The sequence below is a fragment of the Manduca sexta genome, chromosome 5 (genome assembly GCF_014839805.1).
Source record: "Manduca sexta isolate Smith_Timp_Sample1 chromosome 5, JHU_Msex_v1.0, whole genome shotgun sequence".
Taxonomy (NCBI): Eukaryota; Metazoa; Arthropoda; class Insecta; order Lepidoptera; family Sphingidae; genus Manduca; species Manduca sexta.
The window spans coordinates 244967-269966 of NC_051119.1; the positions used below are offsets into that span (position 1 = coordinate 244967).

At 36.8% G+C, this 25000-nt stretch overlaps 3 protein-coding genes, 1 non-coding gene and 1 pseudogene across 4 annotated transcripts; 4 read left to right on the forward strand and 1 right to left on the reverse strand.

Annotated features, from left to right (window-relative positions):
• Nucleotides 1–240: 240 nt before the first annotated feature.
• On the forward strand, nucleotides 241–2660 carry LOC119190935 (juvenile hormone epoxide hydrolase-like; the record flags this gene model as incomplete). Its single annotated transcript, XM_037444439.1, is given in 3 exon segments — nucleotides 241–442; nucleotides 959–1190; nucleotides 2375–2660. Coding segments are annotated over 3 exon segments (654 nt in total), but the record flags the coding sequence as incomplete, so codon positions are not given.
• On the reverse strand, nucleotides 1526–1598 carry Trnar-ucg. The gene has a single exon. It is a non-coding gene; the product is annotated as a tRNA-Arg (tRNA).
• A 3730-nt stretch (nucleotides 2661–6390) lies between the features above and the next one.
• LOC115448826 (juvenile hormone epoxide hydrolase) lies at nucleotides 6391–14345 on the forward strand. Its single transcript, XM_030176405.2, has 8 exons — nucleotides 6391–6439; nucleotides 9464–9649; nucleotides 9944–10171; nucleotides 10573–10737; nucleotides 12284–12469; nucleotides 12787–12949; nucleotides 13555–13789; nucleotides 14088–14345. The coding sequence occupies exons 2-8, from the start codon at nucleotides 9467–9469 to the stop codon at nucleotides 14314–14316; spliced, it is 1389 nt and encodes a 462-aa protein (XP_030032265.2). The 5' UTR covers nucleotides 6391–6439; nucleotides 9464–9466; the 3' UTR covers nucleotides 14317–14345.
• Nucleotides 14346–18051: 3706 nt separating this feature from the next.
• Nucleotides 18052–24902, forward strand: LOC119190703 (juvenile hormone epoxide hydrolase-like). The gene is made up of 3 exons (XM_037443126.1): nucleotides 18052–18204; nucleotides 22100–22282; nucleotides 24657–24902. Exons 2-3 carry the CDS (start codon nucleotides 22100–22102, stop codon nucleotides 24900–24902), a joined length of 429 nt encoding a protein of 142 aa, XP_037299023.1. The 5' UTR covers nucleotides 18052–18204.
• LOC119191069 lies at nucleotides 19837–21930 on the forward strand (annotated as a pseudogene).
• Nucleotides 24903–25000: the final 98 nt, after the last annotated feature.

Here is a 25000-nt window from a genome sequence, read left to right on the forward strand (position 1 = left end):
TAGCAAAACCATACAGAACTTCGTTTACAAAGCACTGTGGTACTCCACTGTGCTCGTCAAGCTGAACTATAATGCTTTCAAACCAAATTACAAAATTGCATACATACTTCTACTTGATAGAAGAAATTGACACTGCGGTGGTACCTAAACAGACAATCACTCGCATACTAAAGACATATCATCAGTAATAACAAGATAGCAATGCCAAACCTCTGGATGAAATACATGTCATTTTTACAGGAAGTTATAGGTTTTCACACGAACTTGCCCACTGCTTCCACGTCAAAAGCGTTCATGCTGATGGCGGTTGGACATTACTTCCCAGACCTGGTAGTGGACTCCTCTCTATCCAACAGGATCTACCCTCTATTGAATAAGACCCTTTGGCTGCTGCAAGAAACTGCTTACTTCCACTTCATGGCCACCAAACCCGAAACTATAGGTAACATTTGACTTATGTACATTTTTAGGACATTAATAACTAAGGAGGTATCATTTCTCAACCTAGTACATTGATGTGAAGGATGGATTCCAATAAAGTGGATCCTAATAAGCCAATTTTGATAAAATGCGGTGGCCGTCGATTCATATTAGTTATTATGCGGTAAAAGGGTATATATTTTCTCCTTTTTTTTAGTTAATCGTATTAAGTTGCGGGATGAAATGATTTCGAATGTCAATAAACGTACTGAATGTATTGTTAAAGAAGTTAACCACTAAGATTTTATGGAATAGAGAATCTTCACTGCAAAAATCATTATGGACTTGTATGGTGTTCTTAATTGCCCTTATGACACGTCTAAGTCTCTAAGCAGACGCTACCAACTTGTTACGAATACACACTACACAAAAGGGAAAGTATGACCAACTTCAGTAACTCTACTGCATAGCTACCAACTTTAAATACAAATTCCTGATCTAAAAGCTTGTGATGACCAGCAAATCCCCTTGTCTCCAGGAATCGCGATGACAGACTCTCCAGCTGGTTTCATGAGCTTCTTCCTCCAGTGTATATCAGGCGGCACTCGGAAGGTTAACCCTGGGGAACCTGAAGGTGGACTTCTAAAGTACTACACACGGGAGCAGCTGATAGACAACCTGATGATGTACTGGACTGATAATAAGATCACCACGTCGAGCAGGCTTTACTACGAGACTATACGTAGCAAGAACGGAAGCCAGGTTATGTCGTAAGTTGGTTTTATTTGTTTATTCACCTTTATGTTCGTGGAGGGATAGTAGACATTTTCCCAATTTAACGAGTTGAACAACACGCCTGATGGCTAATGATACGACTGCCGTTGAACAGCATATCAACACAGGATTAATTTGTTTTCTGTTCATACTAGTACTGAGATATTTTTTTTCATTCAGTACATATTTTTTACTTATAATATAAGTACTTATACTGAGAAAAATTAATAGTAAAGTCATTGATTAAATTCTGTAAGTTCTTTAAAAAATTGCTTGGGATTAGACTTTTCTACTGCGTGGTAGTAATAACTTAAAATAAAAATGTTAATACCGACCGTGACAGGACTCGAACCTGCAATCTTCGGATCCGAAGTCCGACGCCTTATCCATTAGGCCACACGGTCATATCGATTGTCCGGACAGAATCTGGCCGCTTGATGAAGCGGTAAATAAATACATCTCTGTGAACCAAACTTTAGTCTCAAAAATTTACAAGCTTTAATTTTTATATGATCTAATTTTTGGAGCAAAAAAAAATTCTGCCATTTATTATATACAGCGTACTGGTAAGCACAGGCGTCTTCTATTAATGTGAGCTTTAAGGCCATAGTTCAACCCTTTGGTCCAATGCAGCTTGGCAATATATAGACATTTGATGTTCTTACAATATGTCAGTTTTCTCACGACGATTTTCTTAGATAATTGACACACAATACATAAGTAAGTTCAAAAAGTCAAAAATGTGTATTTTGGGTTCTGATCCTACGACCTTTCTCAGTTCCATTCCCAACTAGGCTGCTATGATAAAACAGGCATCACACCTTTATTCAAAGAGGTAAGCAGAGGTTTAACCAGAGCGTCCATTTCCGCCATGAGTTCCATCCCATGACATGATAGTGGGCGAGCCTATCGCCATATCGCTCATAAATTTAGTCTCCATTTAGACACTGAGCACAAAGACCTATCACTGTACTCGATGCGGATTCCAACCCGGGACAACACCACCGGGTTACCGCTATGATAATTTGTATTCCAGATAATGATTTCTTATGTTTACGCGAAGACATTAAAATTAAAACTATTTCTCGGATTTTATCGCGGTTTTAATATTTTAGTTTCGAAGACTTTGCAGCCTTCGTGGTCACGGGGTCTGAGGTGTTGTTCCTCCATTATATTCCAGATACCCAACAGACGTACCTACATGGGCACTCCAGGCCCCTGACGAGATCATCTACATGTCTCCTATAATGCTGGCGACAAAGTATAAGAACTTGCGTCACGCAACGGTCCTGGACAATGGAGGCCATTTCCTGGCGCTGGAGCGGCCCGCGGAGTTCGGCGCGGACGTACTGCGCGCTGTCACTGAGTTCGTCAGATGGGACGACCTTTACGGATATTGATTGTTATGAGTTTGAAGTTTTGTTGTTTATACCCTGTAGTATTTTTTATTAAACGCCTCTGATGATTAACGTGTTTCATTAAAAAATGGTTTGACTGAAACCTTTCAGATCATTTATGCAGCTAGTTTGAAAGGTCAATTTACGGTTTAGACGTTTTATAAAATTGGTTTTTGTAGCCAAAAACTCTTAGATATAGATTATGAAAAAAAAAAACTTAAAACAAAAAAAAAAAATAATGGCGGCACCATACATAACATCACGCATTTATAATTTTATCTACGCAGAGGCGCAACTAGGGCATCCACTTTTCGCCAAGTATGTTTCGTCCCATGATGTGACAGGGGGCGAGCCTATCGCCATATCGGGCACAAATTCCAGACTCCGGGCTAATACTGAGCAGAAAAACCCAAATATCACTTTGCCCGACCCGGGATTCAAACCCAGGACCTCAGAGCGCTATTGTACCGGGCATGCAATACAATGTAATATAAAAATGAGCATATTTGCAGCTTATTGCTATTATGATTTTAATAGGCGTTCTTTCTTTACTTTGTTTTGAATGGCTCAGCGTTCAGAAGTATGTCTTGACCGGGTATAAAATCCGAATGAACAAAAATATTGAACGGGAAGGCAAACCAGTGACAAAACATTTTAAAGGTGTGAGTGAGAGGAAGTGTTAAAAAGTAAAACTAATGAATTATCCCTTTCTAATGCCAATGCATTAATATCTTAGCACTATCTTTTATATTATACATAAAAAGACGATCATTTTTTTGTGTTAATTATTGGTAGAATAAGTTTTATATTTAAAAAAAACTTAAGGAAGTTAAGCGGAAGATAAAAAAAATTAATAAAACTTAACGACAATATTAATTTTAAGTACATAAAGTCAGTTGTTTGACATAACTATCAGATATACGCACCAGAAAATAAAGCAACGAATGTCGTGTATCATAGAGCACTACAATAATAAGTTCTATGTTTTTGAACAATATTGTTTCAATTAATTATACCAATTCGAATTCAATATTCATAGGTAAGATAGGACAACGTCGGTGTCAGTTAGTAATATTATAAACTAGCTTCCGCTCGCAGCTTCGCCCGCGTGGATTTCGGACTTCAAAAATGGAGGAGGTGCTCAATTTGTCGGGATGTTTTTTAATGTATGGTGGCATGCAGGTGGTCCGATTGTCCGGTCAGGGTCTGATGATGGGATTCAGTATTCACACGTGATGGCTAATTATTAGCATATCATGTATAACTTTGGTGTTTCTATACCGATTTCTATGATTCTTTTTTATAGAATATTTAATAATGTTAACTTTTTTAATTAGGGATGACTGAGAGTGTTATAAACGTAAGAGTAGACAAATATAATAAGAAAGCTTCGAACTGCTAAGCTATCGGGAGTTACACGTGTTATTGTGAGTCAACCATAAAAGATAGACATATGCTGTCGTGGGATATTTTTTACATAATTTTAAGGAGATCATTTCCGTCATACATGATTTCTGTGTAGCTTTAACCAGTAAGGTTGCACATGCGACGGAAGCTTAAAAAATGGAGTAACTTCTCCCGTTTTCCCAACATTTCCCTTCACTGCTCTGCTCCTATTAATTGTAGCGTGATGAAAAGTATACTATAACCAGCACAGGAGTATGACAAATAATTGTACCAAGTTTCGTTAAAATCCGTCGAGTAGTTTTTGTTTCTATAACGGTTATACAGACAGACAGACAGACAGACAGACAGACAGACAGACAGACAAAAATTTTACTAATTGCATTTTTGGCATCAGTATCGATCCCTAATCACCCCCTGATAGTTATTTTGGAAATATATTTCATGTACAGAATTGACCTCTCTACAGATTTATTATAAGTATAGATTATACTTAACAAGACCCCCGCACCAAAGCGGATAAAAAGCTAAATCTTATCAAAAGTTAATGACATCCAAACATAAATAATGGAAAAAGTATCTTTTCCCAAACTCTAATCCCTATTTTGATTGCAACCGCATCCGCGCCACGTGGCAGCCCCTTGATTTGATATGTGATAAATATTAATGTGATGTTTACTTGAATATGCAATTATATTCCTTTATAACAGAAAAGAATATTCCTAGTTTATTTTTAGAGTAAATAAACTAAATCACAAACAAATTTTTGCTCAAATACTTGTGAGTTGTGCTTTTTCTCCAGTCAGCAGAACAGCTGTTGCAAGCTGATGACATACTATTTCATGTTCATATCTGTGAACAGTGCGAAAATCGAGTTTTCATAATTGACGAATTAGCTACCTATACCGCTGTAACTACAAGATAACTTTATTTCCTGTTTTACTGTTTCAGTTCCTCACATTTTATCCTTTAACTAGCTGACCCGACAGCCGTTGTCCTGTCTTAACTATGAATTTGCAGCGCGCATTCTGTCAATCGCTGACAGGTATTTCAAACAATTGACAGTTATATAAAATTCATATTTTCGTTAAGTTTTCTTAAATTTTCTAATATTACGCGCGATTTTTAATTTTTTTTTTTCATAAGAACCTTCTCCTGATAATAACAAACACAACAAACAAAAAATATTGAAATCGGTCCAGCCGTTCACGCGTGATGGCGTGACCAAGGGAAAAAGGGATTCATTTTTATGTATATAGATACAAAAAAAGGTATTTTTTATAAACAAAAAACATAACTTCGTTGTAAGTGTCGGAGATCGGCGTCATAGCGACAATCATTTCTGCGATGTAACGGCATGAATTGCTGCAGGTCCGTTCACACGTCACGTGACTCGTGACTTGTAGATATTATGTCACTACAGAGTTGTAACTTTAGTATGCCGCTAGGAAATCTTTTTGGAAATTGATCAAAATTTGTGTGACGAAGGATCTTGATTGAGGTTTTAAGTCTAATAACATTTGCTAAAATATAGACTCCAAGATATTTGGGACACTTACCTTACTAAATAATCTGTATCTATTCGGATAGCGACCACCGTACTCAAAGTGTTAAAACCCGCCATAATGGCCCAAGTAAGTGTTTCGCGTTCCGGGATCAGCTGATGTATATAATTATGTCGACTGTCGAGCGATAATCATCTCTAGTCAGTCTACATTCTATAGACGCCACTGTATTTACCATTAGGTTCAGTAAGGTGACTTTCCCGTGCCCTTATGAACGTGAAGCGTTTTTTGCGAACAAGCGGACCGTGAAGAAGCAGTTATGCAGGCCCGCAGGACTGTGCCGACCGTCTGGCTTCACTTTGCTTAACATCAGACGCAGTGGAGCCTCTTTACCGAGCAAATATACAGGGTCATTTTTGACATCGCGTTACTAAATGAAACCATGTATACTCGTCATCGCCTTTGCTGACATTGTGCTAAAAACCATCCATTAATAATTAATATTTTCACGTAAAATCCTGATTTTAGTTATCTGATTTTTTGATCATTTAGTAGTTTAATGCGAATATGGCGTGTCCGTGGGTGTATTTCTGACTGAAAGTATGATATTGTCGCTGCAACGTATTATTTTAGAGTAATAGTAGTGGCTTTAGGGCGCGTAAAATTAAAATTACTTTTTGTTAATATTTATTTTGTTTGAAACTTACACTTTTTTATTTTACATCTACGGCGAAAGTAACTTATTGTAAAGTGTTATTTCGAAGTAAATAAGTATGTGGTTTAAACAAAATTTCATACAGTAATTGAGCAAATGTCGTGTCGTTTACGTCACGTTATCGTATCGTAGTGAACGGTTTCGCGTCCCGCTTGGTTGATAAACACACTACTCCAAGCACGGTCAGTCGCGTCGGAGACACCGACGAGGACGCGCGTGCGTAGGTAAGTTTACTTTATAACTATACATGTATACATTGTGTATCAAGGTTGAAAATCAAAGAGGTCCAATAGTCTCGCAACGATAAGCAAAATTGTTAGAGGGGAACTTGTCTCTACGTGGAAATCTTGAGTTATTTGCACTGTTTGTAATGCCGGTATTATTTGTTTGTTTTAGTGTGTATAGGGTATTTGTAAGACGCCGCGTAGACGCTGTCTTAGTTTAGCAAAATTGATAAGCAATTTGGAAGCAACTGTAGATGTGTTGATTAGTTTGTTTAAAGCAACTCTTATAGTAATTATATAATCAAATGTTATTGCCACCATTTTGTATTCGTGTCTGGTGCGTCAATTTGATAGCTTTATTAAATTATTTTTCTGAATATAATCAGTGTAGAACTTTGTGCCCAACTGAAGAGCGGCCGGAATAAAACTCATGTTGGTTCCGCGTAATAGAGTTTCCAAATGATTGACTAGCATAACGGTCCTGGCTTCTCTCCCAGATCAGGTAGTATTATATGTGTGTTTTAACCCGATTTGTTAGAATATTCAAGATAGATTTAACATCAAATAAGTATATCGTAAAACTAATCCAAATTCTACAAAAAATATTTTTGCATCAACTCTATATTCGAGTGGCGAAACAAGGTTCATAGTCCCTTTTGAAATTTGTACATATGTCCCTCGGTAGACTATTATATTCGCGACTTTGACCTGCTCTGTCAAGGGTGGGCAGCTCCTAAACAGGTCTCAACAATACTACAGGTTTTGTTACTTTACAAACAAGATATTGTACTAAGAGTCGTAGTTGAAGGGTTTTGTAGATTGTACAATAATATTACTTTATAAAATTATTTAAAATAATATACTTTATTTACCATGTCGGCGAAAGTTGCACTTATGATACGTCAAAATAATGTATAAGAAAATTATTATCTATATCTATACTTCTATATACTATTATATAAAGCTGAAGAGTTTGTTTGTTTGTTTGATTGTTTGTTTGAACGCGCTAATCTCCGGAACTACCGGGTCAAACTGAAAAATTATTTTTGTGTTGAATAGTCCTTTGTTTGTGGAGTGCTATAGGCTATATATCATCACGCTATACCCAATAGGAGCAGAGCAGTAATGGCTAATCTCAGGAACTACCGGTTTGAACTGAAAAATTCTTTTTGTGTTGGATAGCCCTTTGTTCTTGGAGTGCTATAGGCTATATATCATCATATCATCATATGGCCAATAGGAGTGGAGCAGTAATGAAACATGTTGCAAAAACGGGGAAAATGTTTTGAGAGCTTCCGTTGCGTGCGCTGCGTAAACAGTTAAAGTTATTCACCGATGATGTATGACGGGATTGTTCCTCTTAAAAAGTTCTACAAAAATATATTATAAAACAAAGTCTCCCGCTGCATCTGTCTGCCTGAACGTGTTAAACTAAAAAACTACCCAACGTATTAAGATGTAATTTGGTATGGAGATAGTTTGTGACCCTGGGATGAACATAGCCTGCCGGGAAAATATATAGTGTGACTTTTGTAATGGAAAACTTTAGCCCCAAAAACTTTGTAACGCGGGCGGAGCCGCGAGCAAAAGCAAGTAATATATAAAAATGAATCACAATTTCCCTTGGTCACGCCATCATGCGTGAACGGCTGGATTTCACTATTTTTTTGTTTATTGTTGCAAATTCATAGTTAAGACGGGACAACGTCTGTCGAGTCAACTAGTTATTAATAAATAACATTAAAGATGGGTAGGATATATTTTATATCCGCCCGGATAGCGACCACCGTACACAAGGTGTTAAAACCCGCCATAGTGGCCTATGTAATTGCGTCGCGTTCCGGGATCAGCCTGTATATCCAGTTCCAACAGGCCGGCGCAATTGTATCGACTGTTGAGGGGTAATCATCTCTCGTCAGTCGACATTCTATTAGACTTTACTCTACTTACCATAGTGGGGTCACATTGCTCTGCACATACATATAACAATAAAAGTTTTCATTTGAAGATTTTCTGCGCCGTTAAAGTTGGCGATGCTTCAACAAAAAATAAACAACATTAAGCGAGTGCAAAGTTAATAATTGAAATATATTATGCTTTGTATCCGTGACGATGCTCTATTAGTAGTAAGAAGTGTCATACTCTAGATTATTTTGCGGTGACGTACGTTTTTTTATTTTCTTTTTTCATTCTATAGTGGTACAGATCCTAACCATTTGTGCTGTTTAGCCAATATTATGTCTACATCGTTCTATTAGTTTAAGAACATGACTCTAAGTAATATTTTAAACTTAGACAATCTAAAAAGTACGCGCCATATGCAAATAGCTGTGAAGAAAAAAATATATCACTTTCCTATGTAACTATTAAATAAAAAAAGGCAACATTTTGATATCGTTTGTGTCGTAATGAAAGCACATAACTAAATCTTAAAAACTTATGTTCTTTGAACACTATAACAGTTTTTATATATGTGTGCATAAGCTATTATACTTTGGTAGAAAGTTTTATATATGTGTGCATGAACTCTAATACTTTGGTAGAAAGGAAAAATTATTCAGGCCGCATCTTTTATTATAAAAACTGCTTAAAATATTATACTAACACTTCGATGACTGCTTTGGTATTATGAATGGTATTTAAATGACTAACGGACGGTGAGGATCATATCTCATCAAGTGACGGACTTGCTTTTTAACCAACATCAAAAAAGGAGGAGGTTCTCAATTCGACTGTATTTTTTTTATGTTTGTTGCCTCAGAACTATTAAGTGGGTAAAGCGATTTTAATAATTCTCTTTTCATTTGAAAACTGGGGTTCCTGTGTGCTCATATAAATTTGATTGTTGTTGGAACCTTGACTTAAGAGATACATCAGAAAACTATTAAATGATGTCGACTATGATGTCCTCAACGTATACCTTACCTCAGAACTTTTGACTGGGTGAATCGATTTTCTAATTCTTTTTTTTATGTACCACTTCTACTTACTATAAAAAGACTTTAATATAATAACTCTTTTCAGACCATGGCGAAGACAATCATCTTCGTGGCAGCTCTAGCAGGGCTAGTGGGCTTTCTCTGGTGGAGTCTGTTCTGCGATGGTCCATCCACCCCACCTCTCCTTAAAGCGGAATGGTGGGGACCCCCCAGTCTAAAGGCTAAGCAAGACACCAGCATCAGGGCGTTCAAAGTGAAGTTCGATGAGCAAGTGAGTTTGGAATAATCTAGAACGTACATCACCGGATTAGCGTAGTTGCATATCATAACGCGTCATGCCGACTGCTTAGATCTCCGGTTTGATATCTTTATGAAGTCATTTTGATTTTTTCTGCTCAGTATCAGTCGAAGTCTGGAATCGTGCCCAGTAAATATAAATAGACGGGTCCTCATCATATGCCCTCAGCATCCTCAGCGGAATGTGCATGTGATTACATCTGTACCCACTTTAAAACAAAAAATAGGACGTGATGCTTTGTTATTAACGCTGATATTCCAATAACAGATGGTAGCTGACCTGAAACAACGGCTGAAGAGCCACAGGCCTTTCACACCACCCTTGGAGGGCGTAGGCTTCGAATACGGATTTAACTCGGCCCAGTTAGACAGTTGGATCAAATATTGGGCGATGGAGTACCCGTTCGCTGAGAGGGAGAAGTTCTTCAACCAATTCCCTCAGTTCAAGACCAACATCCAAGGGTTGGACATACATTTCATCAGGGTGAAACCCAAGGTAACTTTAAATACATACTCACGAATATTTTAAATTCGTAAAGATGTTAGAAGGAAACGTAGAAACTGCGAACTTTGGGTTAAATCTAGCACATAGAATAAATTTATCTTGGAAAAGTATAGCTGGGTATTTAACTGATACAGGGTTTTGCTACTCAAATAGACCCGGAATCTAAAAATTATACCGATATAGCCATAGGCTCGCCCTCTATGACATCATGGGATGGAACATGCAGACGAATGGGGGATGCTCTTGTCGCAACTTTGCCTACGCTTTCGAGAATAGAGAGGCGATGTGTGAGGTTTCTATGTTTTTACTTCTAGAAATTACTTTAAACCAGGCGTTGTTGTAAATAACACCGAAAAGAATGCAGTTAAAAAATAATTACAAATTTTTTCCAGGTTCCCTCGGGAGTGCAGATCCTCCCGCTGCTGCTGATGCATGGTTGGCCAGGCTCTGTTCGCGAGTTTTATGAGGCGATACCTCTGCTGACCAAGCAAACCGCCGGCTATGACTTCGCGTTTGAAGTGGTGGTGCCTAGTCTGCCTGGTTTTGGATTCTCTGATGTAAGTATCGTGTTCTTGCAACGAGCCTATGCTGTTTTATAACTTCGCCAATGAATAGATTTATAAGAAACTTTATGAAGAGATCAACAAGATTGACTGAAGCTCGACTTTTATCAAGTACAAACTCCTATAGACAGTAACAACACCACCCAATCTTAGAAGTTTGAACCACTAAAAGTTTCCTGGCATTGCACTACGCTGCACTGCGTGTATCACTCTTACTATCTTATCATCCTTTCTTCTCTAAATGGGAGTTTACGAAATTATTTGGATGTTTGTTAGAAATTAATGTTACAACTGAACGGATTTGATTAAATATTTGGAAATAGACCATGTTCTATATTAACATGCTATAGACTATATCGCTGAATACATAATTAGGCATTCTAGAAAAGTCATTCGCGCTGACGACATCGCGAGCAACACCTAGAGGAAAATAATTTTGTACCTGATTACATAAAATGTATATTTGTAAATGTTACAACTGTTTACATTGAGATAGCTGTGCGATTATTTATATTATCGGCAATCAGACGAGCTTGACTTTGTTCAATGTTCATAGTGATTGTATTTAAAAATATACTTATGTTTTTATCTATACTAATATTATAAGAAGGAAAAGTTTGTGAATTTGTTTGTAAGTGCTAATCTCTAGAACTACTGAACCGATTTTGAATATTCTTTCACTAATAGCAAGCTCAATTATTACTGGGTGCTATGGACTACTTTTTATCTCACGAAAATGAAAATGCGGTTCTTTTAACCCGAAAAACTAATCTTGCGGGCGGAGCCGCGTTCAAAGGCTAGTATGATCATAAAAATAATAACATCAGCCCTGTATTACTTTCTCACTGCTGTTACGCGCTCCTTCTACTGAGATAGTGTAGACTTTAGTAAAATCCTCAGACCTAGCTTGAGTTAGTAAATTTTACTTACCTTCGAATGTCTTATATAAAATTCTTGGTATGGAAGTTCACCTTACTGTACATACAGAGTCTCATAGCTTTTCCCTTTTCAGCGATAGACAGAAGTATAACATTCCCTTATTTATCCAACTGTTAGGTCCAATATAATAGGGGGCCTAGGCAACAGTGATGAAGGGTCCATATAACCCGATTTCTGCCAGCTTTCCTTTCCTAATTTAAGTAAGAGTAAAATTATCATTAGAACTATTTGCAGACCGCATTTATGCAATATAATTAGTACCTGTTGTGTCGGGTTTTTTGGAAAATTTCATCCTTCGCCGTTGCTATGTACATTTCCAGACTGCGAAATAATATTAAGCAGGAAAACTCAACATCACTCGACCACCTCGGTATTCGAATCCAAGACCTTAGCGTGATAGTCATATAGCACACGCAATACAACTACGCCACCAAAGCAGTGACCGGTAAATTTATTGATAATTTACAAAAACAAAACACATGTAACTTCGAGAAGTCAGTGGTGTGTACTTTGAGTTTAAACCTGCGAACTTTCATCTCAGAACTCGTCTCCATTCCATCCCCGACTAGGCTTTTGAAAGGCTGATTACTCTTCATTCCAGGCGGCTGTCAAACGAGGTATGAACATGGCCTATACTGCAGACATCTTCAGGACACTGATGCACCGCCTCGGACACAAGAAGTACTACATCCAGGGCGGAGACTGGGGAGCAGGGATCGCCAGCACCATGGCTACTCTCTACCCTGACGACATACTGGGACTTCATAGCAACATGCTTTCAACCCAGGTATACAAAACTTTTGGCAAGTATAAATACAAGTCATGACAATTTTATATTTCGGAGAAGTGCAAACATCATCACTATTTTATCCCCAAATGAATAAAGAGATGCGCAACCAGGGCACACTATTAGCCATGGCTATGCCGTCCTACAATTTGATAGAGAGCGAGCCTATCCCCATATCGGACACGAATTCCAGACTCCAGGCTGATAGTGAACAGAAAATCCAACATCACTACTTTACTCATTACGATCGAGGGGAAACATCGATCAACTATTTACAATATAATGCTGACCTTCTTGTTGACTTTTATTTTTCGCAGCATCCCTGCGCCATGTTCCGCTTGTTCGTTGGCGCGTGGCTCCCGTCCCTGATCGTAGACAGCCACCTTGCTGAGCGGATGTATCCTTTGTCGTCGATTTTCGCCAACCTGCTCGAGGAGTCAGGCTACTTCCACTTGCAGTCCACGAAGCCTGACACTGTGGGTGAGTGTAGTCTTCTTCGTATTTCGTTGCTACGTTAGTTTTAAATTTAACAAGTTTAACATAAATTATATGCATATCTTTGAACCTAATCCTGGGCTAGTCATGTAGCAAAACTAGTGATGCAACGAAATAGAAATACAAGAGCAAAGTGTAAATTTTATGAAAGAAAAAAGTTTTATTTCATGTTATTTTTTGCAAAATTAAATTCATAATTAAGTAGCGGAAAGTTGTATTTTTAATAAGTTTAAAGTAGTAGTACCGTCACTGGCAAACCGTAGCTATTCCTGCGCTGCGCTTGCGCATCTACCCGCCACACCGCCTTCAATATTCCGTTTAAATATCATTTATAAAAATGCGGAAGCGGAAGCAGAAAGAATGTGAAAAAGTGTGAGGTACTTCCCCAGTTACGGAAACCGAGATCTATTGCATGACTATACAAAAGCAATGCAAAATGTCCAACCTGAATCTCGAACGACTTTCTCAATGCATAGCCTATTTACTACTACTAAACGCAGTATTGGCATTTTTATAAGTCATCTATGGGAATACAATATGAGCTAGTATATAGAATATTATGTAATAACAAGAAACAAAAAATTTCCCAGGCGTCTCTCTCACGGACTCCCCATCGGGTCTCCTCGCCTACATCCTGGAGAAATTCTCTACCTGGACACGTCTGGAGCACAAGCTGAAGGTGGACGGTGGGCTGGGCTTCAGGTTCTCGAGGGAACAGCTGGTTGATAACCTGATGGTCTACTGGAGTACCAACTCAATCACTACTTCAATGCGGTTCTACGCAGAGAACGTCGCCAGTTCCTTCAGGAGTCTCAAACTTGATTCGTAAGTTTGTGGTTTTTTGCCTGTAAAATTGACTCCACTATACTGGGCAGTAAATGGAGTGATGTTCAAATAAAATATAGATTGCCTTGCCACAATTATGCCGGCCTATTAAAGTCGGTTACACAAGCTAATCCAGAACATCATACACTTAGACGGCCGCTATAAAGGGTTTTACAGCTTGTGTACATTGGTCGCTATCCAAACGATTACAAAATATTATCGTCATACAAGAAACGTTAATAGATCAAGAAATCAAACCTAAGCCAATCCAGAGCTAAAAAATCTCAATTCCAATCAGGTACAAAACTGCTGTCCCAACCTGGGGTCTGCAAGCCAAGTCGGAGTTGATGTACCAGCCACCAGCACTGCTCAGGATGAAGTTCACCAACCTCCTGAACACCACAGTCCTGGACGACGGAGGCCACTTCCTCGCCTTCGAGCTGCCCCAAGTCTTCGTCGAGGATGTCTTCAGAGCCGTTAAGGCTTTCAGAGAATGGCACAAGAGTAATGTTAAGACTGAACTGTGATTTTAATAAAGGGTTTTTCATTTTTAGTATCTGTTGTTTTATTATTAGTGACGGCTCTCTCCTCTCCTTTGGTCTCATGGCGACATAATAGTTTAGATTGCGAATGTTTAGATTCAGAAAGTCAAGTATCAACAAACCATTAATTACTTTAATGATTTCTTATATTTACACATAGTTATAAACGACACAGAGATTGTATGAAAACGAAATATTGAAGCTCAAAAGTAGTAATTTCCTTTCAACGTGTCAAATCTTGGTGTCGTAGTCCTTTGATCCGTGTAAGAGAGAGGATCAACACCAAGCAACCAAGCAAAGTCTATAACGTCGGTTATACTTTTAGTTAAACAATTTCAATCTTGTTACATTATTGATTAAGGCTTGTAAAAACGAGATAAAATGTATTAGAAAATTAAAGGCAGTGCCGTAAAAAGGCTTTCCTTTTCAATGACCCTTTCTACATATTTTTTCGGATATTTCGGATAAGTACTTATACGTAGTAGTAGTAGGCTACAATAATTCTCAAGCCAATCATAATCGTGTCTCATGTTGTAGGTAATGGCAGAAGTAAATAAATTTATAAGTATACAAGAGACTTACTACCAAACCTAATGAAAATATTATGATGATTCACGAAATATGATATACGTAGAAAAAAATAAAGATCACATTTTTATAATATGTTAAATATTTTTGTAGTTTAATTTTCTTGATATAATATGGATATTGTTTTATTATTTTCGTAATGAAAATACCACTCAAATTGTCGATTCCGTTCCTTGTAAAGTACACGAATTTAAAATTAGCATTACTAATGATTTCTTATGTTTATAGTTGCTAATGTTAGACATTTAAATAAATAAATTGTAAAATGTAGGTAGATATTGTAACTTTGACTTTTCGGATAAGCAACACCTCAATCCCCTCCGTGACCACGAAGGCTGAAAAGCGTTCGAAACGTTGGGAGAAAATTATAATATAAAGACCACGATTAAATCAGTAAAATAAGTTTATTTAAATGTCGACAATAACTATTGCGTAGACAATTCAATAAAGCATAGTTTGTATTTAAAATATTAAGACCTAAAATAGATGTTTTAGAGAAATTATTTATATATGTCCTCCTATTCTCTCCCGGATGCGCCGTATATGTATGGAACCTCAGTCGTTTGCTCAGGGGAGAGCCTTCATATAATTAATGTTGAATAATGATATTCCAAAACAACAACTGATAAGATTTTCTGATACATTACGTATATTTTTTTAGGCACGGTCATCTTTATAGATCATGATAGTCAAAAATATTATCATTATGATTCATAAGTCGCAACAAATTGTTGTAATATTTGTTACTATATTCATTTAGAAGTGCTCTCTTAAAGCCATTTATGATCGTTATTTCAACCATTACATATTTTAAGGACGATTAATCTAATGGTGGGGTCATCTTCATACGAAAAGTATCAATGCAACGCAATCTATGCTTAGAAGTGACATAGCATGACATTGCTCTCTTGATCTTTCTATGACGTTTTTAAAGCTACCTTCCTCACCATCTTCCCAACAACTGCTGCTAAGGATAAGCAAGTTGTATTACTACCTAGACTGTTGCATACAAGACCTATATTTCGTTTCTGGTTTGGGTCAAAAGATCTTCTTGAACTGGAATATTTTTATAAAACAATAAGCTTCGACGGAGTTACAAGACGGTGATCTCTGGAGTGAGCCTCAACCAGTCCTGGTCAACCCGCTACCTTCAGCTATCTGCGTGTTTTTTGTCTATTTTAAATGTATGACCATTCTCAATCACCAGGATTCCAACGCCAGTTCCGACATGGGTAATCCAAGCGAAGAACGAGTTACTTTATCAGCTAGCCACCATCCTGAGGTATAAGTACCCGAATCTGGTGAGAGTGAGTGCCTGGGACGATGGAGGGCACTTCCTCGCCTTCGAGCTGCCGCGACTCTTCGGCGAAGACGTTTTGACGGTCATCCAGGAGTTCGGGAAGCTGAGGAGTGCTAAGACTGAATAGTAAAATGAAATTTGTTAACTTTGTGTAATACAAAATATAATATTTTTGATCACACTTATTGGTTTTTTATACTCAAAAAAGTAGACAAAGGAGCAAATTGTAGACCACTTTGCTAAATTTATTTCCGTCCCATGATAGGGACGAGGCTGTCAATAGCCTATAAACGAGCTAGCTGATGACGAAGAGTTTTATAGCTAGCTTCTAACTCTAAATAAACTAAAAGTCAGACAATAATAATTATTTTACATAACTCAATAGGTACAAAGCTCAACAAAAAAAAAGTTGGACTCCTATTTGTGAATTTATATGGTAGTTGAGACTAAAGATAGTATAATTTAAATATCGATCCAAAAGTACATCAGATTGGCTTTAGTTTACCACATAATGCAAATTGGCTTACACAATAAAACTCGTTGAGAGGGCATCAACATCATGAATATATTTCAACTAAATATTTCGCAGGCTTTCAGCTTTCAAAGAAGTAGCTTTTCCACTTTAATGGAGCAAAAAATATTTAAATTTGAAAAAATACCAAAGAAATTATAATATTATCATGGTGAAGAACAAGATAAGTAATTTGACCAGTATATTTTCTAAATTTATCAGTACTTTTAATAAATGGTAAAGAGGTTTAAGTAGAAGGTAAAATTTTAATTTCAATGAAATATGCTATGAAAATATTATCAACTGCACTTGCATATTTGTGAGACGTTTGATTTATTGTTTAGTTTTAAATTATGGTTTTAAGCTGCTATAAAATTCAGGTGCAGTATATGGGTATAGGGCAGTTATTTTAACTTCAGGGAAACGGCTTGCTCATGTTATTTGTATTAAAAAAGAGTTTACACAATATTGCGCTTGTATAGAGGAGACTTCGCCTAGAAATGACGTCACCTGGCCTATTTACTAGATAAAGAATGATTTGCTAAATCAGTGAATAAGCCACTGAAAACATAACGTTATTTTTGATAGTTTGTTCAGTCACCATGACTTTTATTATTTAAAACATGTTGCGTGTGTATAATTTTAATTTTTACAGCCTTGGACCTAAAATCGATGCGATCATTTATAGTTGTTTTTCTTTATACTGTATTTTTTCTCATAAATTATGTGTGTATTCTTTGTGAATTTATCGTTCGCTTTAACGGTGAAGGAAAACATCGCGAGGAAACCTGCACATCTAAGAAGTTCTCTATAGGCATTTCGAAGGTGTGTGAAGTCCACCAATCCGCACTAGGCCAGCGTGGTGGACTAAGGCCTAATCCTTCTCAGTAGTAGAGGAGGCCCGTGCTGAATCATGTTGCGTGTGTATAATTTTAATTTTCACAGACTTGGCCCTAAAACCGATGCGTTCATGTCTTTTTTGATACTGTATTTTTTCTGCCTCAGTACCGAAGTTATATTACAGTACAACTGCTGTGCTGAGGTCTTGATTTCAAGCAGTGATTTTAGGTTGTTTGTATTAGCCCGGAGTGTGGAACATATGCTCGATATGGCGATAAATATCAATAAATTGTCGATTACGGGAATGAAGCAGTTTGTCGGTACCAAAAAACACTACGGATTATACTTAATGTTCCCTGGATAAGAGGAAGGACTATGGCTGATAATTTACAAACGGTTTCCTGCTCCTGTTTTTGATTGAAAAAGATCGTTGCTCACCGGTGCCTGTCGATATCTGGTGTCACTGTGTCATCTTGTAATTTGAAATAATCCCGAGTATGATTTCGTGGTTGCAGTGTGCGGGCGACCACTGAGCGCGCAGCACGTAGTGATAACATATCGATAACTGATTAAAACTTATCAATTAGTAAGGTTTGGTGATTTTGGAAGCCGGACATTCGAAGCAGAAAACACGGTAAGAATTTTTGTAATTAATTGATGGTAGAACTCTATAGATATGCCATTGAATAACTTGGCCTTTCAGTAGTGAACGAATGACTGTGTTCCTCCAATCAAGGCGAATATCTCCAGGTAGTTGTTACACCTGGCCGGTCGCTACCTCTTGAACGGTTGGTGTTTGGAGCTGGTTGGACATTACCGCTGTATGAATTTTGTTTTCGGAGTCTTGGATTGATTGTCATTCCATTTGAAATATTTGAGGTGTTTCTGTTAATCTCGGATTGGCTTCTTCCTCAAGTTGATTAATTTAATAACGCCCTTAGAGTACCTTAGTTCCTAGTTTCTTTTAGTATTCTCGGTGACCTTCAGGTGCTTAGATTTGTAGAAAACATTATGTTGCAGCATTCTTTAAAGTTTTCGCGAGATATGATCCTGTAACATTATCCAGAAGTTTTGGAGATCTAAAGTGCCTCGGCACTTCTAAGGTCGATAGTGCGGATGCACTGGGATATGATTTAGGTGTTTGTAATAGATTATTTATCAGGGAATCCACACCTTTGGCTATCAAAAATATGATAAGCATTGCTGCATTTGTATAAGTTGCAATCTGTCGTTAAGCAGTAGTTTGCGCTCTATCAATTTCAAAGCAAAGTGATTAAGGATTACAAAAGAATATATTACCACTATTTACTTTAATACCCTCCTTAGTTTATCCAAGGAGATGTTTAGTTCAGAACCTTCAGTGCATCTTGTCTTTTTATTAATCCGTATAGATAAGACCTTGTTACTAATGGACCAGAAAAACCCCAGGTAAAGGGAATAAGGCATCTATTCGAATCCAAGTAAGAGCTAATTTTGCTTAAGGTAGAACGTATAATTTTATCTTCAGACTTGAATACATCAATTTATTTGCACACGCGAGTGGATCACAGGCAGACGTAACACTATAACAATAGTCGGTTCTAGTGTTCCTCTGTACAGAATTTTGGGTCTTAAGATCACGGCAATACGGTTTAATACAAAATGTCAGATGTGGAAAAAACATCAATTTATGCCAGTCATCATGGTTCTTTAACCTTGGCTCAATATCACAGTCAAGGCCTTTCGTTACTTATTTATAAACAAAGCTATGTTTGTATGACACTTGTTATCTAATATGTGACAGTATTTTGGCAGGTAGATGTCGCACTGTTAATTTCTGCCGCCAAGCAGCAGTGTGTAATCATTGTTATGTTTGTTTTGAAGAACATTGTAGCCAGTGTAACTACTGGGCATAATAAGACTTGCATGTCGTATCTCAGGCTGGCGAGCGCAATGGAATACCTTATTTTTTTAATTCAAGGTGTTGGATAGTGTTTTTACTGTTCATGGTTCATCGTATCGCTTATCATGAAGTGAACGGCAAGCTCGTCTCGTCATTCAAAGCAATAATCTATATACAGGGTGTCCCAGAAAGTAGTGTCAAGCGGAGGTCCAGAGATAGAGCACCCCTTGGGGTATCCGAATCACCCCCATATATGTTCTGCGATTTTTCATAGTTTTCGAGTTATGAATATTTTTCTGAATTTTTGAAAATTTACGATTGCAACAATTAAATGTTGTTTTTTTTAAAGTACAAGATTTATTCGAGATTTTTTTGTTGCAACTAATTTTTAATTAGTTGTACTTTTGTTACTAAAAACAGTCAGCTTCGTAACTTTGATGAAAATTATAAAAATATTGGTATAAACTGAAAAACTTACGGTTTATGAATTACGACTTAAATTTTCTACTTTAAATAAAATGAATCCCTATTTCCCTTTAGTCCGGTCAATCTTAAAAATGAGAGCGAAGGTACATAAATTCCCATCAAGCTGAAACTCAGTAAGGTTGTTAAAAATATGATTAAAAATAAAATTTGAAAGTTCCCCATCTTTCCCCTGTATGGAAAAAACATTATTAAAGGCCAAAGGTAAAAAAAATGAGTTTTTCGCGATTTTCAGCAAAACGGTAAGTTTTATCATAAAAATATCTTAGACAAAATTTGTAGATCATAAAATAATCTACAAAAAATGTATCAGTATTTTTTTCCTACGAGCTACCGTTTTTGAGATATAACGTATTTAAAAAGTTGTTCAAGTTGTTATCCTCATAATATGGATGAGTGCGCCACGTATATACATCTCTTATTTAGAGTTGTTATATATGTTGAAAAATTTTTCTATCGGTGATTGTAATATATACTTAAAATATAAAATATACATAAGTTAAAACTATAAGAATATCAGGTCAAATTAAACCCAGTCTCTTACTTCATACGCCAGTGTAACTTCGAGACAACATCTGTCTCTTGTTCTATTGTGTGCGTGGCTAGGGTCTTATACCTGCTATAATAAATGAAAAAAAAAACAGTAATTCAACTCAAGAAGAAGTTATCACCAAACGGCATCCGCTTTCTTCTTTCTATGTACGGAGCTCCTAAAAAAACTACCTGCTTAGATAAGCATCGATATGTATGTTTCGTTAAAAACACTAAGAATAAAAAACAAGTTCAATTAGCTTCTCTTCCTCCAACCTCAGTTACTGCTCATCAACATCTTCTTCAGGTATATTACCAAGTTCAAGTGTGGCTTGGTTATCAGCTAGACCCTACAGACTGGGGTTGGAAGTTGGTCGACAATACATTGGAACCAGTTCAAACTTTACTCCCACCTGCACCGGAAATACTGCTGAACACAATTTTTTGCAACTGTAAAAGGGATGCAGTGCTAAATGTGGTTGCAAAAAAGTCGGACTGTTTTGTTCTCTGGCATGTACAAACTGTTAAGGCCGGTCGTGCTCCAATGTTGAATCACTAACAGAGGAGGATTCGTGTGATTCCTACGAGGCTAGATCGCTATTGACGCAATTTACTTGCACTCAGAATGAAGAAGAACAAGAAGAAGAACGAGAAGAGTTTGACGGTTACAATTCAGACGAATAAAATTCACCACGTTTTTTAATATACATCGCTTTTTATCTTTTCCAATATTTACAAAGTTCCGTAATTTTGCAATAGTTTCAAATTAAACAGGATCACAACTGACCGGTGGAGTAGGCCTACGGGGGAAACCACGTTAAAAAAAACGCGCTAAGTACACGACCTCATAGGTGGCGTGGAACGTGTGCATATTATGACGATTGCAACTTGTACAACTTTTTGAATCGTTATATCTCAAAAACGGTGGCTCATAGGACAAAAAGTATTGATACATTTTATGTAGATTATTTTATGATCTACAATTTTGTCTGAAATAATTTTATGATAAAACTTGCCGTTTCGCTAAAAATCACGAAAAACTCATTTTTTTGACCTTTGACCTTAAATATTTTTTTTTCCATACAGGGGAAAAATGGGGAACTTTCAAATTTTATTTTTAATCATATTTTTAACAACCTTACTGATTTTCAGCTTGATGGGAATTTATGTACCTTCGAATGTTTAAATTGACCGGACTACTTGGTCACGCCATCATGCGTGAACGGCTGAACCGGTATCACTTTTTTTTTTGTTGTGTTTGTTACTGTCAGGAGAAGGATCTTATGAAAGAAAAAATTAAGGAAGTTGAGCGGAACGTTAGAAAATTTAAGTAAAGGTTATTTCAGCGATTGAAAGAATGTGCGCTGCAAATTCATAGTTGACAGGACATCGTCTGTCGGGTCAGCTAGTAAAACAATAAATAATGTTTCTTGGGCCCTTATTCTGTATGATAGTGTAAACGCGTAACGTGGCCGTGTCATGTTATCTTCGAGAAATGTGCGTGGAATGGTATTCTGTAAGCCAAATTTCAATAGTCTTAAACATGATGCGTTGTGTTACGTGCTTGTTACGCACTGTCAAAATAACGTGCGGGATAGAGAATAAGGCCCTTGGTATTTTATTTCTTTTCCAGATGGCTCGTCTTTTACTAATCCTCATCCCAGTGCTGGTGATCAGCATACCGCTGTACTTCCTATTCTTCAAGAGCCCACCCCCCGTTCCTGACTTCGATCTCAATGAGTGGTGGGGCCCCCAGAGCCTGAAGAGCAAACAGGACACCAGCGTGAGACCTTTCAAAATCAGCTTCAGTGATGCTGTGAGTGGCAGTAATTTTATTATCATAATTCATAATTATGTATATTTTTAGCATTTTTAGCACTGCTACATTGTGTACTAAAGTTTCATTAACGGTATATTAATTGCTTAGATATTAAGTATCGATACAGTAACTGTACTTACATCATTTTGACAGCTTCAACGGCGTAGTTATAATTGTACACAGTACGAATACAACTACCGCCCTGTGGTCCCGGGTTCAAAACCCGGGTCGGGCCAAAATAATTGTGACTGGGTTTTTCTATCTTAAAAACACACTCAGTCGCAGCTCCCAATCAAGAAGGTAGCAGTATGACTCCTCCGTGCCTCGAAAAGCACGTAAAGTCGTTGGTCCTACGCCTGATTTCTCTCCGGTCATGTCGGATTCATTCTAAATCCAATCTAAATCCATTCCGCTGTTTCTGCCTTTACTTATAATAAATATTTTTACAAGATAAGATATTTTATTTGTAAAGAATTATGAGTAATGAGCATACATAATATATTATAGGCGTGCAAATGTTTCATTATGAGAGTAGACATATCACGTTTAGCTACAGCAACGGCACACATACAAATACTTTCCATAAAGTAATATATTATTAACATCACAATTTCAATTTCAATTTATTTACTCCTTTTACATTAATAATGTCAGCAAGAGTAAGAAGTAACATAAGATAAAACCTTGGAGCAACTAGTGGAAAGGTGAAGATCGCGCCGTCTGGCGAAAATCTATCTTTGATGATATAACCACACATGATAATGCCCGGCTTCAAGACATAACCAAGAAACACAAAAAACGACACGAACGCGCTACCAACCCTTTATCATCCACGGAAAGTCTAATAATAATGTCTGTACGTCGTGTGGATTTGCCCTTCTCCTGTTGGTCTTACAAAATGTCTCAAAACAACTTCCAATAGTTGACGCTGTTTGAATCATACAAATGTATGTAACAGGCTAATTAAAAATGTCCATAGTTATATAAGTAGTTAAAATTATCTATATATATAAAAATCAATTGCTGTTCGTTAGTCTCGCTAAAACTCGAGAACGGCTGAACCGATTTGGCTAATTTTGGTTTTGAATTATTTGTGGAAGTCCAGGGATGGATTAAACGATGACGAAAATAAATAATAAATAACGGAAAATACTAAAAATGACAATTTAAGTTTTCAATACAAAATGCTCCTAGCCATGAAACATTTGATGTCTTTTGTCTGGCTATCACATATATGTAGGTGCGTTAAGAAATTTGTCTGTTTCATAGTTGTAATATGAGGTCCGATTTCTTTGGTTTATTTTGTTCAAATACAAAACATTTCAGAAATAAATAAAGTGTAAAAGTGTCAGTTGGTTCTCAAAAATAGAAAACAAATAAAGAAATTTCAAGACTATAATTAAAATCTATCATCAATTGTTCAGTGCACGAGAACTTTATTTAATGTTATTGTCGCAAATTGCCACGGAGAAGATGACTTAGATCGTCGAAGTTAATGAAATGTGCGACGAGCTACCTCACGTGCAAACCTTACTGTTGACTAACGGGAGACAGATAATGATAACATACTTACGTATTGGTATGGCAAAATTGCGTTCCACAATGAATAATAATAATAAATGTATGTAGGTGATACGAAGTTCACCGGGTCATCTAGTTATTTATAAATAATAATAATTATTCGTATACATTGTTTTGACGTATCATAACGTGCAACTTTGTTCGCCTATAAAGTATTTTTTTTTGCTTACCTCAGCTTGATAATTCTTGATTACTGTTCGTCGTTACTATACCTCGCGTAGTAACTGGAACAGTCAATATTTATTATCTTATAGATTATTTAGCTATTAATCATTATTTTAGATATCTGATAAATAAAAAATATTGATGGTGATGTAATAAATAAAATACGATGTGTAATACTTGCTAGTTATGATGAAAGAGACAGTTACAAAAGAAGAAGTAAATTTAACAGACATGCATGAAGTTTGGTTTCACACGATTTGTGTCTACATTCCAATAGATTCATCAACACTTAACGAAATAACTGGAAATTTTTATAACTTCAACTTAATAAATGTTTGCCAGAACCAATTGGTTTGTAGAAAATACGTGATAGTAAATGAGTATAAGCTAGTCCTCTTATCCAGTTCCTTGGTGATACATCAAATAAAAATAACTGCCATACGGCAACAGCGGCAACGATATTGTAAACCATAACAGACTGTAATACGGTTTGATTTTGACAGCTTATGTTGGAGCCTGTGGTCTGATTGTTGCACGATTGTTCTTGTGATTTCTAGTCTAGTTTGAAATCAATGCTAAATGTCACTATTGCATTCATGTATCTAAGAAATCTTTTCATATCTAGATGGTGAAAGAACTAAAAGACCGTCTGAATAAAAGGCGTCGTCCACTGACGCCTCCACTCGAGGGTGTTGGCTTCGAATACGGGTTCAACTCAAACCAGATAGAAGCTTGGACTAAGTACTGGGCAGAGGAGTACCCGTTTGCGGAGAGGGAAAAGTTCCTCAACAAGTACCCGCACTTCAAAACCAACATCCAAGGACTCGACATACACTTCATGAGGATTAAACCTGAGGTAGGTGATGGATAATTATGATTAATATTACTTTTGGCTTTTTTGCAGTACCAAGTGCTTATTTCTCTTACATAAATAAGACATTATTGAAATGGTGTTGAATTACAAAAAGT

What these genes read in the sequence shown, in the direction of transcription:
- LOC115448826 (XM_030176405.2), top strand. Translation starts at nt 9,467, where the DNA reads ATGGCGAAGACAATCATCTTCGTGGCAGCTCTAGCAGGGCTAGTGGGC. An exon ending in AAGTGAAGTTCGATGAGCAA is followed by an intron (nt 9,650 to 9,943) that starts GTGAGTTTGGAA and finishes TTCCAATAACAG; the next exon opens with ATGGTAGCTGACCTGAAACA. An exon ending in GCAACATGCTTTCAACCCAG is followed by an intron (nt 12,470 to 12,786) that starts GTATACAAAACT and finishes TATTTTTCGCAG; the next exon opens with CATCCCTGCGCCATGTTCCG.
- LOC119190703 (XM_037443126.1), top strand. Translation starts at nt 22,100, where the DNA reads ATGGCTCGTCTTTTACTAATCCTCATCCCAGTGCTGGTGATCAGCATA. An exon ending in AAATCAGCTTCAGTGATGCT is followed by an intron (nt 22,283 to 24,656) that starts GTGAGTGGCAGT and finishes TTTCATATCTAG; the next exon opens with ATGGTGAAAGAACTAAAAGA.